Source organism: Balaenoptera borealis, assembly GCF_965194805.1.
Source record: "Balaenoptera borealis genome assembly, chromosome: 17".
NCBI classification, from domain to species: Eukaryota; Metazoa; Chordata; class Mammalia; order Artiodactyla; family Balaenopteridae; genus Balaenoptera; species Balaenoptera borealis.
Window position 1 is genome coordinate 69,786,489 of NC_138876.1, and position 19,966 is coordinate 69,806,454.

General features: G+C 37.1%; 1 protein-coding gene across 10 annotated transcripts in view; it reads right to left on the reverse strand.

Annotated features, from left to right (window-relative positions):
* PREX2 (phosphatidylinositol-3,4,5-trisphosphate dependent Rac exchange factor 2) overlaps window positions 1-19,966 on the reverse strand; it is a 298,158-nt gene that overhangs the window by 22,479 nt on the left and 255,713 nt on the right. For all 10 annotated transcript variants that reach the window (XM_082363375.1, XM_082363371.1, XM_082363367.1 and 7 more), the window contains 2 exons: window positions 18,119-18,185; window positions 17,685-17,875 (listed from right to left, as the gene is read on the reverse strand). In XM_082363375.1, the coding sequence (XP_082219501.1) occupies window positions 17,685-17,875; window positions 18,119-18,185 (258 nt within the window). The remainder of the gene's footprint in view (window positions 1-17,684; window positions 17,876-18,118; window positions 18,186-19,966) is intronic.

Here is a 19,966-nt window from a genome sequence, read left to right on the forward strand (position 1 = left end):
TCTGATTACCAGTGAGACTGTTCTGCTAATTCTGGGCAAGAGAATGAAGGAAACAGACCAAAGGCCAGGAATCCTAAGCAAATCCCATTCCATACGAGATTTCTATCTGACCTGCGAATTTCCTTTCTAGAACTATCTCTGTTCTCACATTAGGCAGTTAAATTAAAATTTAAATAAATCTACATTTTTACTCCATCCTGGAAAATATGGGCTCTCAATTGTTCAGCTCCTTCTAGCTGCAATATCATTTTAAAAATTTAGACAATTCTTTCTCTCAGAGTCACAAAAATTAAAAAAAAAAAAAAAGGTCACAGTGTAGAATTTGTCCTTCATAAAAAGGCAAATATAACGTATACACCGAGGAAAGTTGTTCCATGATTTTAGTAATAAGACACCCTAAGTAACAGCTCTGCTTAGGGTATACTCCTGAGAACGTGTACTTGACAGGGCTGCAAAATTATGCAGAAATTGTGCATTTCCTCATAGAAAGAAAAAAGGAAAGGGTCAATACACCTGTGCTTATAATGAATAAATCTTCTTGACATATTTCATATTAAAAATAGATCCCACATCACTCAGGGATTTAGCATAGTTTTAATATGATAAATGTAACCTGTGGCCAATGGGTCCAATTTAATTTGAAAAGCACTTTGATTTAGCAATGCTATGGAAGAGTCACAAAGAGGTAACTTTCTATTCATCCACTCATTCAACAAATATTTTTGAGTGTCTACTTTGTAACTACAAGTACCATTAAGTGCTGGCAGAAGTAGATTTACTTTCAAGCTAAAATCGTTGAGTTTCAGAGTCCCTTTTTCATAGGATCCCTAGCAACCTGTTCACATAGTCATATGCTTTTACAAATTTGCAAAAGCCAAATGTTTTGATGGCAAATGGTTATGACTTCTGTCTTTTTATGTCCCAACTTTCCTCTGTCATGTTCTGCAATGTTCAAATGGCCATAGTTCTTTCTGGAACTGAGCTAAAGGAAGTAGAATTAGGGATGCATTTAGGCTAGGTTTACTGGGACCTATGGATATGATTCCCAGTCACTTATAGTTAGGTTATTACAATATCCTAGTGTAGGAATGGACTCCAGAGTATTCCTACTGCGCATTGTACAGACTCACCCAAGGTTGAAAAGGATGTGCAGGGCCCAAGGCTGTAATGCAATGTGTTCATATCCTGATGCACCCAGGACTGTGTGTGGTGCAGGAGAAACAAGGTTGGAATGTATAGAGCCAGAAGCTACTCTGTGGAATATTCTTCCATACATTATGGTTCTCATGCTAAAGAACCTTATGGAGGTTTTCATATTTGACAACAATTTTTAAATTTAGAATAATGTTGATGTTGAAATGTGTTGTCAATTCTTCCATAAGATTATGATGTTATTAGATTATGATAATTACATGAAGTTCATGACAAACTTTTCACCAACATCTCCTTTATAAATTGGGGTTTGGTTGAAATAGAGTTCACATGACTATCATTTGGCACTTGTTAATATGATTCTCTGTGATTTTTATTTCATATGTTTGTCCCAACGGATCCTAGAACATCCATTATCAACTTTATTTTGTGTCGAACTGTAGAGTTTAGGGTCAGGAAAAGCATGTGAAATGGTCTCCTGTTTGCCAGTCCTATTTCTCGATGCCAGGGGGCTGCAACGGGCAATAGGCAACGCCCCCTCCCTCCCTCAACTCAGTCTCACTGGCGAGACAAAGCTTAGTTTTCCTAAATTGGCTTAAATGCAACATATTGTATTTCAACCATTTATTAACTCATATCTATTATACTACATTCAGTTTACTTTTAAGACATCAATTCTTATTTGAAGCAGGTTATGTGTTAATCTTTTTATAAAAACATGTTAATCTTTTCCTTTAAGATGACTCATCACATTTCTATAATAAATTAGATAAAAGATTCTCCAAACCCGAGGACCTTCTACATATTTGGTCATTTACCATGATCGCAGGCAAAAACACCAGTTTTACTTTCATTACAATTTAAAACCTCCAGAGCTCTAAAGCCTCATTTAATGTTGATTCGAACTGTACTGAACAAGGAAGCCAATCTCCCAAGGGTTGAAGTGCATCAGATTGAACACTTGGGGAGATGCATCATCCCTTCTGGGCCACCAGGGTGATGCAGTAACTCACAGTGAAACTGACATGGCAAACCAGAACAACGGTATGTTTATGGCTTTGAGCTGTGGATTTCTTTGCTGACTTTCAGCAAGTTCACTGTCAGGAACTCTGATGTTTTGCCTGGCAGCTAACCATATTGTTCTCTCTTGGGTGGTCCCAAACTCTGTTATTACTAGTGGAGAAGGGGCATTCAGATTCTAATTATAAACTGACACCTTAAATGAAACACATGAAAAACTAGTGTAATGACGATCTCTGAATTTGTAGCCACAATGATTTGCCTTAAATTCACATGAGGTAGATGTTGAAGTGAAAAACAAAAAATCTTAAAAGGTAATTAAAGAGAGAAAAATGCAATCTTTCGCAAGGGATACTTTGCTTTTATTTCTCCATATTTTAAAAATTGAGAATGAGACTGAATATCACTTTGAAAATTTCTATTGTATCCCTCAATAATGTTACATACTCAATTACGACTAAAAACTGTGCCCCAAAACAAACCCCACTGGAGTCACTGAATTTAGGGATACATGTTTCAACTTAAAAAGTTACTTGAGCAGTGATTTTTTTCACTCTTTTGTGCCATAATAATAGAATTGAGGCACTTGGATAAGTTATGTTCATTTTTTTGTGTGTGCTAGCGCAGTATAATTAGCAGGATAATTTCCTGTTAGAAAAATATGATAAATGGAAGACACACACCCACAGTTGAAAGGCATGTGTTGGAGTTTCTGAGTTTAAAGGACCATATGCCAAACAATGGTTTTGATCTGCTCTGGAAAAGGCAACATTAGACATGTCCCCTAACAATCTATATAAACTGGCTAAATATTTCAATATTTACTTCAATATTTCATTTGGAATTATTTGCATTCATATAAAGATTTTGTGCTAGATGAATATAAAGTGAAATAAATATTTAACCATTCTGAAATCAGTGAGTTTTGCCCCAATGTAGAATTCTACCCAATGATCAGGGTCTTGATTTTGTTTTTTAGCTCCGGATTTCCATGTGTATTGCCTCATTTTCACCATCCTTTCTAACTGTGATACTGCCTTTTGTCACAAAAATAAGAGGGAAAAAATTCCCTTAGGGAAAATGCATGGCTCAGAATCTATGTATAAAGACAGCCTGAAGCCCCTATGCTTTGATGGCATTCTTCCCATGAATTATTTGTCTTTATATAGTTATAGCTGTTTATATTTAGAATCTTACAGATTTAGATCTTAAAACGTAAAATCATTTTCCCGTATCCTATGAAAGTCTTTTTTGCTCCTTTAATTAAAAGCCAGGGCCATTATCCTTGTTCAAGTGACTGTCACTAATAAGTTATTAGGAATCTAATCAGCCGTGGTTCTCCAGGATACTTTATTAAGCTGAAGTTACCTGGGCAGCATTCAAATTTTGGAGAGGATAATAATGACTATTTCAATCCCAAGAGAACGAAGTAGGTGAAATAAGTTGGAACATCAGCAGATACTACTGCTATTTGCCCACAATTCTTTCATACCCAGCAGCTTTTTATGACAGATGGAAGATCCTGTGATCACCTGGTCTTATGCACTCTGCAGCATCATCTGAACTTCTGTCCTACAGAGCCTAAGGCAAACTAGTTTCAACAGTCTTTGAACTAAAGACACATTTTCTCCCTGTTGGAAAAAATGTAAATGATTCTGCTCAGTTTCCAAATATTTTTACTTCTTCCTTGTGCTTTTCTCATAATCCCATTAATCAGACAGTAAAAACAAAAAACAAGCAGTTGTAGGAAATATCTGAGTTAGAGATTCCCCACTAACATTTTTTAAATTTAATCTAAATGTTAAACTTCTTGAAATGTGCTATCAAGTTACTATAACTTAAAGTGTCTGATGAGTTAGTTCTTAGAAACATTGTTTAAAAGACACTGTGTAGTAATGGGTATAGTAAGTATGGTGCAATCCCAGATCCTCATATTTACTGATTTTTAAATATAAGTGCCAGCATTCAAAGAAATAAGAAAGTTGTTAAAAGAAATAAGATGCAGAAATTATCTAATTCCTTAAAGGTGTATTGTGCGATATTTTTAGTGTCTTCAACCTTCCCATTTTTGCAAAGACTTCCCAAAGGAAGAAGATGTGGTCGAGATTAAAATTATTGCTTTCCTAAAGTCTTTGCCTAGTCTTTTATGATGACCCCCTGTTTCACTTCCAGACTGAGATATAAGCTTCCAAGCCGTTCAAACCAAACTCATCAATTACAAGAGATTAATGTATGTGTGGCAGGTCCACATGCTAATATACCTACTCTAGTACCTTTCACACTTATTAATTTCATATTTCTTCCTATCCCTCAAACCTCTCCTCTCTGGCTGCACTGCTAATATCTCTTGCCTAGATTGGTGCAACCTCGTTCAGACTCTTCTTGTCTTGCCTCTTCCCACTATTCATCAAAGGCGATCTTTTAAAAATGCAGACGGAAATGCAAGCATTTCAATGGCTTTCCATTTCGTAACTTGAAATACAAAGTCTTCACAATATGGTCTCTGATTTTCCTTACTTCTACTCCATGCTTCAACTACACTGTTCACAGTTCTCTGAAGTCACCTCCTCTCACAGTTCTCATATGCTGCTCTCTTCCTGATATGATCTCAGATGCCCTGGTTTGGGTCACATATCATGCCTCTGGTCATGCTATATTATACCTGTCTGAAAGGTGTAGGGATGAAGAATATGGGCATTAGAGGCAAACTTCCTAAGCTGGATCTTAAATTTGCTAATAAACTCTGTGACTCTGGGCAAGTAACTTAAGCTACGAAACTCTTGTTTCCTCATCTGTAAATTGAGTTTAATGATAGTACGCACCTCAGAGTGTTGTTTTCAGGATTACAGGAAATAATTCATATCTTGTACTTAGCACAGGACATAGCATGTAGTACATTCTCAACAAATGTTAGCAATTTTCATTAATATTACTACACCACCACCAATAGGCCAGACTAGTGTCTGTATTGATTGTAACCTTCCTAGACCCTAGCATACTTCCCAGGATTAAGTAAGCATTCAATATACAGTTATCGAAAAGAAATGACATGAATTCCTAATTCATGCCAACAGTATTATACGTAACTCCTAAAAGATACTTTCTTTATACTCTACATTTGCCATCTATTTGCTCAAGAAGTGTTCACTTATTAAATAAATTTGGTAAAGTAATAAATGAACTGTAGAGACAATAAATTTTAGTAAAAAAACAATCACAGATTCCCCTACAACTTCTAAATGGTATATAGCTTTTCTTTCATGAACAATGACTTGCATTTCCCTTTCTCAGGATTTAATCACTGCTCATACCATGGCTTCTGATGAACAACTCTGGATGAGTTTTGTTAATGCTTGGAAATTATGTATTATAACATATTGACTCATTATTCTTACATTAATTCTATTAACACTTATTCGCTCATCAAAATGGTCTATGTATCATTTACCTATTTTCCAGGTTCAGAAGAATACATTTGGAACCCTTGCAGAATCAGTTCTTTAACACTGTCAAAATGACATGTTATATATGCTTCCCCTCTCCTGTAGTTTCAAAAACATGTGTTCATTTCTTTGAGTCACTTCATTAAGAAACCCAATCCTTTGGCTCTCTTTCTCCTATTGTCCACATTAAAGAAAACTGGTGCCACACAGTATGGCTGGCTGGCTTCCCAATGTGGTCCCCTTGTCAAGACCTCAGAATTGCTGGGAGAGCAAGGACCTCTTACTACCCTAGTCTGGGGTAGCACAGTGCTTGCCCCATAGCAGTGCTCTATAAATAACTCCTCTGTCCTTCAATGAATGAATGCACAAATGCCAGCTCCTGATTCTTTCCAAGTCCTAAATATTTGTTGTTATTCTAACACATACTCTTGGTTTTTGACACGAGGGAAGAAGACTTTCTATCCTTGAATTCAAGGGGATCCCGTTCTGCTGTTCTTGAACAACTTTCTACAAGCTATCAATGGAGGATTCTAAAAATAAGCTCTAACAGGGTCCCGTGCTTTGTGTATTCTACTTCTTATAGGTCAGAGGAGTGAATTCATATTTTTCATACTCTTCTTACATCCTATTGTGACTCATCACTGTGATTTCTCCAGCTTTACTGAGGTATAATTGACATATAACGTTGTGTTGGTTAAAGTTGTGTATGTTGACTTGATACACTTACATGGTGCAAGACGATTACCACTATAGTTAGCTAACACCTCCATCACATAATTACCACTTCTTTTTTGTGGTTGAGAACGTTTAAGATCTACTCTCTTAGCAACCACTGTGATTTTGTTTTACATACAACGTTTCCCTATTTTAGTAGGTATGATCTAGTCATTTTAAACAGATGCATTTCATATTTCTACCTCTGCAATGAGAAGATGGATTCACCATCAGAAACACAGATGAAGATAGAAACAACTGAGTGTACACTATTGCCAGGTCCTGCAGTAGATGTCTTCACATATATTACTCACTTAATCCTCATGCCACCTTTTGCAAAAGGAAATTATTATTCCCATTCCACCAATAAATCTCTGAGAGACCATGACGGAATCATGGTCACACAGTAAGTAACAGGATTCAAAACCAGTTTTCTAATTCAAAATCCAGGGTCTTTCCATTATACCAAAATCACATCACATAGATCACTGCTTTTAGAGAATCCCAACTCCCCACATCCATAATTTAACAGTCCCAATCTTGGTCTCAGCACTGCATGCTAAATGCACCGTTTTGGTAGAGACTAATGCAGCCAGACCAAACTACTTCACTACGAATGTAGACCTCATCGTACTGAAATGTGTTCATGATTAAAAAGAAACTAGATTTGAAACCTGCTGAACAATTATATCGATTGTAAAGCAATCACGTAGTAAAAATAAACTGAAGGAAGACTGCGTTCCTTCTCTACTACAGATGTGCATTTTTCTATATAAAATGCACTGTGCTGGGTAAGGCGTGTTCATTCTTGCAGTGATCTCATTTATTCTGGTTTCTAATTACTTCTAACCACTGAGCACAGGGTACCACTGTGAAAAGTATATTGACAACTAGAAGGAAGCACCCGATTGAAGAAACTAATTGTTTACTGTTGCAGGGTTTTATTTTCCCTGCTTCCTTTTATTACCTCACACCGAGGAAGAACTATACATCTGAGGGCTAAGGCAGTCCGTTAAATAGGAATCAATGCCAAAGTGGCTGCTGTGGCTCAACACAGGCAGAGTGTCTGCACAATTAATATGGAAAGGACCTCTGCTGACCTATTGATCCTGCCCAACCTGGTCACCCTGAGCAATGCGTTTGTGATAAATGAAAAGCTTGAGAAGATCGTCACCAGTCAGCAGGGATTTCAAAAACCCAATACCTCTGTCCTTGTTCCCCTATAACAGAGAAGGCACTTTTCTCAATGAAACACGGAAATACTCCTACTCTTGTGAAAAAAGGGCCAACAGTTATTTGTTTTCAAAAATACAGAATTCACTTATAGACACATATGCATGGATAATAAAATATTAAATATTTACATTCTCCCTTTAGGAGAATTTGAATGGCGGTCTAACAATAGGTGCAATCCAAAAGCCAGTGATCATTCAGGCAAGTTTCCAGTACATTTTATAGACATAACTTCCGGGTGTCTATTGATAATTTCAGCATTGTTATTTGACTCCTGTCAAAGAGACAGTACTGATGAAATCTTCCCATGACTGTACTAACTCCTATGTCTCATAGTCTGGAGCTGAAAGACAAGGGGTTAATGAGTATTTGAAAAAAAAAAGCAAAGAGATGGCAAGCAGAGACGGGCACCATGGAAAACAACTGAACAGAATGGAAAAGCGATGGGCAACAGCTGGAGAGAGATCCTGCCAGCAGAAGCAGAGCCAAATTGAATATGCGGTTCACTCCATATATCTTAAGGCAAAAAATCAATCACATCTAAGGGGCACATTTTCAGCATTGCACAGGGAATTAACCATGAAATTCCCATTAAAGATAACAGGACTTTCTACTGCAACTTTCAACACATTCTCGGAAAGTTCTCAGTGTCTAGCTTTAAACCTAGGCTTCAAAAACATTCCACATCCCTCATTCCCTTCTCTTCAGGCACATTAGGGTGTGTTTTTCTTTGACACGTTTCATTGCTGAGGTGAGCACAGAGGTAACTGCAGACCTTTGGGGATGGGTAATTGAGCACTTAGGGGCTAGAGGAGGTATTTGCTTGGCTGAAAATGTGTATGAATATGAAACATCTGCGTGTAAGGTAGGACTTTACCACTGTCACCAGGTTTGAATCTGCTTCTCTGCATTTTAAATTCTTCAGCCTGGACTCTTTCACCAATTGATTTTATTTCTGTTTCATGTTTTTGGAATTTAACTGAATAGGTCGGGTACCTATCGAAGTTCCTCAACACTCCCTCTCTAGTTCATCCTTTCTCTTGGCTCTCTGACTTTTGTCCTTACTCCTTGTAGGTTCTTTGATGACACCAATACTTAAGGGGTGTCCAGTATGCGATTTTCATCTGTTTCCCCCATCCTTTGACATTGTACCATGATTGTCTTCTCTTTGACCTGTTTATCCAAGATACTAAATAGATTTGTTTGAATATTTTTCATTCCTTTCTTGTGGATCCTATAGTGTTTTATTCTGAGGCTCCACGGGTGCACAGAGGACAGGGCAGTGGAGAACCAGGGAATATTAATACTCTCCCTACACTCCCTGGTGATCTTTTCTCACCTTCCACAATTGGCAGCCAATTATTCTTTGCTTACGCTTCTGTGCCTTTTCCTGGAATACCTCTTCCCTGCTCCTAACACCTGGTTTGTTCCCAGAAAATTCCTAGCAGTGTTTTTCCATTACCCCTTGAGATTACATATATATGTTATTATTTATTGTTATTATACCCATTTGTACTCATATATACTTCTAGTCCTTGCTGACTATGAATCCATCAAAGTACATCCCCATATAGGTACATTGTGAGCATCTAAAACTGAACATGTAACAGATTAATTCAACATCCCTCTCCCCAGTCCCCTCAAAGACAGATGTATATTTCTCCCCGTGGCATCCTCCCTCCCCCAATCTTTCCCAGCTGGAATCATCAGAAACTCTCCCTCTCCCCTGTTCTCTACTCCTCACCAGCTCATCTAGTTCTGTTTACTGCCTTTTCATACCTTTCCCATCTGTCTTTTCCCTTCTAACCTCTGTGCCAATACCTTAGTTTTGGATCTCATCATGTCACTGTACTCCTGTAAAATCCTAGCTGTCTCCCTGCCTCCATCCTTGTCCCATCATAGACCATGGTACTGATCTTTATTTTTAAAATATTTTTCAAAACATCTAATCATGTTATTCTTTTGCTGAAAACCTTTCATTGGCTTCCTAGGGGCTCTAGGAGGGAGTCCCAAACCCTTAACCCAGCAGGCAGGGCCGTCCATGCTCCAATTCCTGTCTTTCTTGCTCCTTTCTTCTCCCAACACTGCTTCCTTCTCATTTCACCGCCCAGAAATAGCCAGCTCTTTATTGTGACCTCCAGCCCCGTCGTATGCTATTTCACACCTCAATATTGTATTTTCATACTATTTCTTTACATGGAACGTCCTTCTCCATTTCCGTCACCTGGTAAACACTATTCATGCTTTAAAACCTATAACAGGTGTTACATTCCATCCTTCCTGCTTAACAGGATTTAAATCTCACTCCTCAGTATTCCTCCCGAGGGTGTTAGATGACCTATTGCCAATTTAAAATTAACATCTTAGAGGCAGAAATTGCTGCTTCCTCCCTTCAACTTCCTCCACACCACCTGCTCTCCTGCTCCAGGTCATAGAGAAAAAGAGGCAGTTCGGAAAGTGCTGGCAAATGAACCATTTATATTGGTGAGATACCCATATTTCTTCCCTCCCTCTGGAGGACAGAAAATTTGGCTTATGTCATTTATTAGAGCACTTATAAACCCACTAGCATTGAAGCCCTCAGGAAGAGATCCTAGAGAATGACTGGAATTTTACTGTGCTTTAAATATAATTTTGCAGGTTTAGGAAAAACAATCACTTCAGTTTCTTTAAAAGAAAATTTGAAGAATCATGCCCTATTTAACACTTTTGAAAGTCGATTCTGTCAATACATTTATCACTTTTAAATAGCTACATTTTTAAAATGTAAATACTTAAATTTTACTAATATAATAGTAAAATTGAGTTTCGCAAAAACAGATGAAATATCACTCCAAATTATGTATTTAGATTATTTTAGCAAGATATGTTTAATGTGCCTAGAATTTTCCAATCTTAATGATAGGAGGTAATAATGTGTAAGCTCTGACTTTATATGTACTTAAATTAAAGCATGTCTGGCCCATGATTACTGGCTGGCAGAGCTAGAAACCATTGCAATAAGAAGTGACTCTCATTATTACTGTTTTATTCTTCTTTCATAGTAAACTAATGAAAACAACGAACATTTTAAAATAGAATAATTTCATCACTAATTTATCAAGATTCATATCAATTACAAAGAAAAATCTAAGCAAGAAAACAAATATATATGTAAATCTGGCCATCTACCTCTTCAGAGTAAAGAACTTTTATAAAAGATAATGAAACAAGGTAAAAGAATAAAACTTATAACATATTTGAAATATTTGATTTCTTCCCATAATTTTAAGAGAATAAACTTATTTATCTGTTTGTTTAAATTAGCATAAATCATGGAGTTTTATTTGCCTACTTTACAACTCAGTATAATTTGAAAATCTGGGTTTACTTTTCTTTCTTCCCCCCAGCTTTACTGAGGTATAACTGACAATTAAACATGGTATAAATTTAAAGTATACAACCTGTTGATGTGATATACATATACATTGTGAAATATTCATCACAATCAAGCTAATATAACATATCCATCACCTCACATAGTTAACATTGTCTTTTTCTTTTCTTTTTTAGTGGTGAAAACACTTAAGATCTACCCTCCTAGCAAATGTCAAGTATATAATACAGTATTATTAAGTATAGTTGCATTGTTGTTATGTCACATCTCCGGAATTACTCACCTTGCATAACTGAAACTTTGTACCCTTTGACCAACTGTCTCCCTGTTTTCCCCTACTCCCAGCCCCTGGTAACCACAATTCTATTCTCTGCTTCTATGAGTTTGGCAGAGTCATTAAGATTTATACTTATAGCATGAGTAGGATATATTCTGTCTTTCTCCCAGAGCCCCATTATTATAGCATCTTATTTTTTTCTCTTCTAAAGACTAGTACACAATTTTGTATTTTCATTTTTGAGGTTTTTTTGGTTTTCATTCATTAATGATTTTATTAGATATCAAAGAAATGAGAATGGTTGCATTGATCATAATCAAATTATAACTGTTAAAGAAAAATAATCAAAACTGCAGCCATATCTAATAACAATTTTAAACGTCACCTCTCTCATTCCTTTATATAAAGGAAGTGTTTTAGACTAATGTGTTTCAGATTCCTGACTATACGAGCATAATTTTAGGACTTCTTATTGCGAATGTACAGTATCCTGGCATCATGAGTTCGCAGTTTCTTTTGTTCTATTTAGCCATCTTTCTGGAGATTTAAAATTCAAGATTTCCACTAACCTTGCTGCTAATCTTCCAAGTCATTTTTGGACAGAAAAATAAATGGATACATTTCGAACCTACATTTGCTTATTGCAGTAATTTATTTTTGCCCTCCCATACCTAGAGTCTAACCTACATATGGAAATCCCCAGAGTAAATCCACTCCTCTTACTTAATGTGTTTTTGGCTGCACAGTGGAGAAAGATGCAGCTTCATCATCTGCCCTGTTAGGACTCTGATTACCTAAGCCAGGTTACCTTGAGTGCTCTACTTTTATAAGATTCTCCATTTCCTTAATCTGGGCCGATTTATCAATTTGTCCTTTGATGCCATGATGATGACAGAATAAAATATTGCTAAGAAAGAGTCCTTAAATGTCAAACAAAAGTGGTTTTTAAAACTGTTAATTGATAGTTGCCTAAAAAAATTTTTTTTTTTAAAAATTGCTTATATGAACCAAGAATCACTACACTATTTATCTCCATTTGAAATGAAAACTGTTTCGTTAACCAAATTGGTAATACATATTTCCCTTTAGCTGTTTTTATATTTTAACTCCTGGATTTCACTTTTCTAACAAACGCTTATAATCATACTTTGGGTCCTATACTATGGTCACATGATAGGTTTTGTAAGTTTCTGCCGGAAGAGGGATGATTCTGAGAATTCGACCACGCTCTGCAATTCTGTCCAATGTGAAAAAATGTCTCAATTTCTAAATAACCAACTAAGAAATGCATTTTGGAAATATACCCTTTTAAGTTAGAAACTTCACATATATACATATATATATATATATATATATATAGTTTATTAGTTCCCCAAATTTTATATATGTTAAAACGAGTTTCCACAATGTATAAAAGGAAAAGCAGTCTAACGCCGGAATACATAGATGGCAGCCAGCTTAATGTTCATCATCATTATGCTTTTCAATAATGAGAACAGGCTGACCTTGCCCCAGACTGTTTCCTCCTCACACCTGCGTGGGGTTCAAAACAACGTGATTATGATGCTGCAGTTACAGGCGCCGGTGAACCCCTGGCGCAGGGAGCCCCTCCTGACGCCGCTGTTCACATCCCTCACTGGTGACTGAACACCAAGTACGTTAGCTAATGCAGGGTCTTGTTTCCTGGAAGAGATTCATCCTCACAACAGAACATAAAGATAAACGGGAATTTATGTGTACAGATCTCCAAGGTTTTGGTACTAAGACATCACAGGTGAGTCAGACATGAGGCCTGTGTTCAAATCACCCCGCCTTCCTGCAGGACCATCCCGGGACTCCGACATGGCTGAAAGTCCATTATTAACAGATACAAAGAGTACGTGTACAAAAAGTCCCTGGAACAGGTCCTTAAAGGGAAACACTGGGATTCCAGATTCCTTGCCCTCACTAGAAATTTCCTTGACATAACCTTTCAGGTAGCCTCTGGAAATTTCCACCTACTGTTTCCACTGGTGAAGGAAGCAGAAGCAAATGTAGTGCGAGGAATATGGCATCTCTGTTTTTGGATGCGATAAGACTCATGCTTAGGGTTTACAACATTTGCAGTGTGCTAATTCATAACAGTTAAAGGAAAACAGTTGGCTATTAGGCAGGGATGGGAATAAAGGAGCAAAACAAAATGAAATACCGCAGTGAATGGAAGGATGCTGCAGGAGGCAATAAAAGGGAAATTTAGAACCCGGGTAGCATGCTTGCGGATCTGCAGCAAATAACCGCATGGAACAAAAGAGAACGTTAAAAGCCACAGCGCTGATTCAATACTTTACAAACGTTCAAATGGGCAAAAAAGAATTTTGCCTATAAAGCAGATATATGGACAATATAAAGCATGACTCTTTGTAGGAAAGAAAATTCAAAAGATATTCAAATGTTTGTATTTGATGATCAAAGATGTATAAATTAAAGCACTGCTGAAATACAATATCGTCGTACACCTGGTAGAGAAGCACAATAGATAAATGGGTTCTAACAGCCTCTGAAGACAAGGTAAAGATGGCAAACAACTATCTAACCTTCTGTTGGGTTTTTACAAGGACAATCCTTTTGGGAACTTAAATAATAATACATTAACCAAAGAGGTTTAAGCTCTTTGACACACTAATTGTATCTGGAGGATATTTTTGTTTACTTTTAGCTTAATGGAAAATAAAATGGAAATTTGAACAGCTACATAAAGATGTCTCTCTGCATTAAGGGCAGTAGAGAAAGAAGATAAACCACTAAATTAATAGTTTAGTAAACTGTGGTGTATCAAGTGGCTAGAATATTATGTAGCAAATAAAAGTGATCACGGGAAAGTCTGTGTGGACGTTTTAGATAGATGATAGGTAGGTAGATAGGTAAATAGATACTATGAACATAAAGCAGATTATTAAACTATACTAATAAAACTATGATCAGATGTATGTTGTTTGATAGAAGGTGTAAGAGATGATTAAAACTGAAAATGAAAGAAGGCAGATCAGGATAGGAAATTTTGGAAAATTTCCATTTATTAAACTACCTTTTAATATCATGTATACTGTTTAAAAGGCAAAAATCCTGATCTTAAAAAAAGACAATCTTCTTTCACTATTCAATAGCAATGGAGGTATTTAATATAAGTAAATGACTGAGGAAAGCGTGTGCAGGAAAGTTCATCAGCAGAATTGTAATGCACATAAAGGACTGCCCCAGGAAAGAGAATTTAATAAACAAAGCTGGGCTAAACGCTATGAAAAGATTTTAATAATTCATCCTGAATTCTATTCCTCCTAATCTTGCATTCACTGTTGTATGCCACCCTGCCATCTAATTCAGGTTGGCATTAAAACGTCTAAACATTAATGCTAATTAAATCTGCCTTTTCATTCTGAAAAATCACATTCTTCTCTTTAATGTCAAACATAGGCCATATAACTCTATACTTTAAAAAATGTTAGATTCCCTTTTTTGGTGAATAAAATCAGACAAGGCAGGAAGCTGATTATCTAATGTGGATACGATATTGTTAACCATTTCTCATCTTAATTTTAAAAGCGAATGGTAAAACAGTCTGTGTAGTATTTATTCTGATTCATATTATGAACTTCTCCCCTTTACCAGAACCTGAGGGTAAACCTCCACGTTCAATGTTTAGTGTAAGTGTGGATCTACTTGGGTTCCTTTCTAGCTGTCTGAATTATAATTACTAAAGAACTGTTTTAGGAACGGTCTTATGTGAGATTTCTGATTCCCATATAAATTAGCACGCATTTTATCACCATGAAAAATCTAAGCATAGCCTTCCCTGAAAGACTAAAGATAATGTTAAACTCCTATTTTATTCTGCATAATAGAAAAATAAAACCGTACTATTTTCAAATAGTTTTAACCTTAATTTCAGCATCTGTCATGGGGAATTCGTGCCTACACCTCAGTGAATGTCTCTGAAATGAACTAACTAAAGCCATATTTATTTTGAACTGTAGAATTGGAAAAAGTCAAAATACTTTGAAATTTCAATGTTATTTGTGATTCCAACACACCAATCAATGAATACGGCAATTATAAAATGGTTGTGGAACATCGATCTGTTTCTCCTACCCATCAGTAGTTAAATTCTAAAATTGTTCATGGGACACCTCAGAGAATAATTTGGACAATTTGGTCACGGTTCTAGGATTAAATGGCAATTAAAAAAAAATTTTTTTTTTGGTCTCACCGTGTGGCTTTCGAGATCTTAGTTCCCCGACCAGGGATCGAAGCCGGGCTCCCTGCACTGGCAGCACAGAGTACTAACCACTAGACAGCCAGGGAATTCCATTAAATGGCAAATTTAACTGCATTAACTTCCAGTGAATTCATGTGGAGATAAGAGCGTATGCTTGTAGTTTGAAGCCTGGAGTGTCCCTTGGTGGTCACGGTCCTCAGATAACTATGATCTTGCACCAGAGTAGGATAAGAACATTAATCAAGGGGATGGCACTTTGCCGAGGCCACCGTGGCCACTGTGCTGGTTCTCGAGCACATCATGCTGGCCCCCACTAGGGCTCCCACATTTGTACTCTGCTCCCTAGACGGAATGCTCTTTCTCTGAGATATCTGCATAACTCACTCCTTCATTTCACACAGGTCTCTAATGAAATTTCCTCCATGGAAGTTGCCCGCCCTTCATCCCATCTTGTCCCTTTTTACCTCTCTGACTTCTGTTCTTTTCTGTATTTATTCCACCTACCACATTACTCATTTATTTGTTTACTTGATCATCTGTTTCACCCCAACATGATTTACATTATATGAGAGAAGGGAGTTTTTTTTTTTCAGTGCTTTATCCCAGCAACTAGAACAGTGCTGGCACATAAACAGTGCTCAATGCATATTAACTGAGTGAATGAATAATAAATGAATGAATGAATGGGAACAGAATGAATGAATATGACTGATCAGAGGCAGAGAGCATTTCTCTGCTAGTAAAAAAAATGATGAAATAATATTTTACTCATTTAGTTGCAGATGATATTTCAATTAAGCTCTTAGTAAGCTTGCAATAGAGCACAAAGTACACAGCAATTAAAATAAAGCAGAAAACTCTGTATATTGTGTCACCCACAAAAATTTAATTCTCCTTTTAGAGAAATAAAGTCTTGTCACACTTCATAAGCACGGACATGCTGTGTAGGACTTGTAAACTAGAATTCAGGCACATCAAGTCAAATGGAATGTCACAGATGAGAACCTGTTGATTTGAACTGTCTTTCTCCCTCTTTCTACCTCTTTCAAACCCTGACCTATCAAAACCCAGTTCAAACGCTACCTTCTCCATGGCAAGTTCTAACCATCTCAAAGATCTGTGTTCCTTCTGAATGTTATTTTTTAGCTGTAACTTTCCTAGATCATTTATTTTTCCTCGTAGTCTAGGTAACCTGTTATTTTTGTTACTTTTTATTATGTTTTTGTTATCTTATTTTGTCATATGAATATTTACTATTATTTTTGTTGTTTGTTGTTCATGCTTTATGTCTCTAACATGAATATCACCCATTTATGACATTACCCAGCTAATAGCACCAACTGCAGTCCTTTGCCTGGGTTAATTAGCAAGTAAATTTGAATAAACAATAACCACCATCCACTCAAAACCTAACTGGCCTCTTACTAAGAAGAGACTATGAGTGGTGACAGCAGATTCTCTGCCTACAGTGAGGACTAAATGCTGCCCTCTTGTTTCCACCTACATGGTTTCATTTTGCTGTGAAAAATGGAGAGGTGATAGAAGAGGAACAAGTGATTCTGAAGCAGGACCTGACTCGGGGTTCTCCCCTCACATTTGCATCTGATGTAGCTGTAGGAATTTATGCACCTACCACAGCTTTCCCAGACCCAGCACTGCTGCTTAAGATAGACCAGCTGAAGGGGACCTATCTGAGACTTCTCCTTACGTTTTCAGGAAGAGCATGTTATTGTGTGGGCTCCTGCACTACGATTTTTCCAGGAGTAGGAAGGCAGCAGTAACTCCAAGGCAGCGTCTAGCTCACCACAGTTGGGTAACAGGGATCCAAACCACTGAAGAAAAAGTTTTGTTTTGCTAGTCACCAGCCCCTACCAAGTTAAGTTCCTAGAGTGAATAAAACAGATGCAAAATTTTGTACCTAAAATATAAATCTTAATATAAATACAAGGGTGATAAGATTCTAGGCCACAGTGATATAAATGTGGGACTGCATTCATTTGTATGAATAAACAGTCACTGAAAATAGAAGAACCAAAGCCAGAAATCACTGTGCAAGAATTATCTGATTTCTAAAGTCTTATTCCAAATATATCTGAGCCCTGTGAATGTTTCCAGCTATAATATCATGGAGCTAAATGTAATAAACAAGAACCTCCGAATGTAATAAGGTATAGCAAAGATGCAGGCAAAGATGCAGGCAAGGAGGAAGTCACATACCGATGCACGCCGCTGTTGCACATGATGACGTGGCAGGCCCCCAGCCTACTGCACAGCTCCGAGGACACCGAGAGCAGCCCGACGCCAGAGGCGCTGCAAGCCGTGTTCGCACAGGCAGCTGTGCGCTTGGATCTGATAAACGAGGCTACCAGTCGATACAGTTCATCCAAAACGTTGAGAGGCCTCATGAGCTGCAGAAAAAAACGATGCCCGTAAGGTTCAACATGTTTAGTAGAAAGAAATCCTTTTAGATGGGATATAATTCACAGTCGTTACAACTTACAGTGAATAGTCTAAAATATTTTATTATGGAGATAACAGAATCAGAGACCACGGATGTTTATGAATTACACAGTGCTCAAGAACAACGCCAGCAAAATTAAATAAGGGAGGTAAATGGCAAAGCATCAGCCAATGCAATCTTCTATTTTTACCTTATCTACATAAGCAGCTTTGGATGTGGAGTTTGGTGGTGAATTTGACTTGTCCAAGTAGAATGCCCTGTAAGAATACAAAGAATAAATGATCATTTATTGTTAGTAAAATTAAAAAGCATGAAGACATGCAAGTTCCACTGACTTCCTTTTAAAGACAAATGAAAAGACAAAGTGTTGAGCGCTAGGATGAGTGGGACTGCAAAAAAGTCTTCCACTCAGAAAAAAATGATTAAACCTACCATCAGCTCCATTACTTATTGCATGGCTTTAGAGAGATTACTTAATTTGTGTGTGTCTCAATTTCCTCTTTTGCAATTTGGGGATCACATTAGTTTCTACTTCACAAGGTGACCAAGAAGATGAAGTCAGCACAAATAAAATGCTTAGGATGGTACACAATACAGATTAAGTGCTCATTGATATTTACAGTCATTAATATTATTATAAAAGTTGAAAAAAGATATTTTCTTATGACTACTGAAAAACATCCAGTTTTTACTTACTGTGCAAATGTCAGATTATGAAAATAATACTCAAAACACAAGTTTTAAACAGACTGCTTAGTTGGATTCTTTCAGCCACTAAGCTATGTTCAGATTGGAAGTAAAACCCTCTTTGAAGATACACTGACTCTTTTTGGTCACCAGGATGCAATACGACAACCACTATTTTAATACACTAGGTGGAATCCTAGTGGCCTGCAATAATTAAATGTGATTTCCAAAGAATTATTGCTGAGTTCATTTAGCTATTAGCTCAATACTAAACAGAAATGGTAAGAGAATGACCCATGAAGACAGGACATTTAAGTTATATTTAAGCGAGTATGTTTTTAATGAAGTGAAATTATTTTAAAGCTGTCAACACTTAACATTGATATACCAAAATAATGTTAGAATGATTGTCAGACTAGATATTGAAATAAAACTCATTAGACTGGTGTTTCAGAGAACCTTTTAGGACCTCAAACTATTGGTGGATCATTATCCAATGCATGAGTAGCAATGGGCATAATCAGTAAATCAGTGAGAGAGAACTTCATGCCCAGCACTGGTATTCTGAGTCCCACTAGACACACACACACACACACACACACACACACACTGCTATTCCAATTACTAGAAGTAGCTAGCAGTAATGCAGCTTGTTTTTTTGTCTTTTTAAGCTAAAGTAGCATGGATTAATCAAAATTCACACTTTAAATTAGGAAAGCTTTAACTTCTTCTAACTTCCAAAATGTAAATTATGCACATTCTCACCGAGAAGGTCTGTTCATCTCTCAAACACAAATTCAAACTACAACAGAAATTTTACAACAGTTCAGCATCCAAAGCATTTTGAACTCCTAGGAGATTTCCATGTATCATCTTGAAACAGAGGTGGTACCTCAAACCTGGAATCCAGAGAGATACCTTGATCAGATGTACCTATGCCTTTCCTCAACTGTGCTTGGTAGAAAGATGTGGTGAAGAAGAGTCCACAGCAGGGATGAATTATTCCCTCAGCCCGGATCCCAGAGCTACCTACCGCTCCTGAGCATATAATGCTGACAGGAGTCTGGGGACTACAGCAAACCCAGGCAGTGCCTGGCTCATGACAATTGGGTTACCATGACAGGAACCCCTGCAAAGTGGAACATCCATCACGTGCCATCAAAATACAGTTCCACTCAGAAGGTTGCATCAGCAGCTACTAAGAGTACTGGATTGAGAGGAAAATCAAAGGAATCTGATACATCTTAAAATGTTCTAGATTTTCCCCTGTCTCAGAAGGAGATAACAACAATGTGAGAGGATTGCTGTTAAGAGGAGAGGAAATGAGCTTGAATTGTGTGAAGTACAGAAA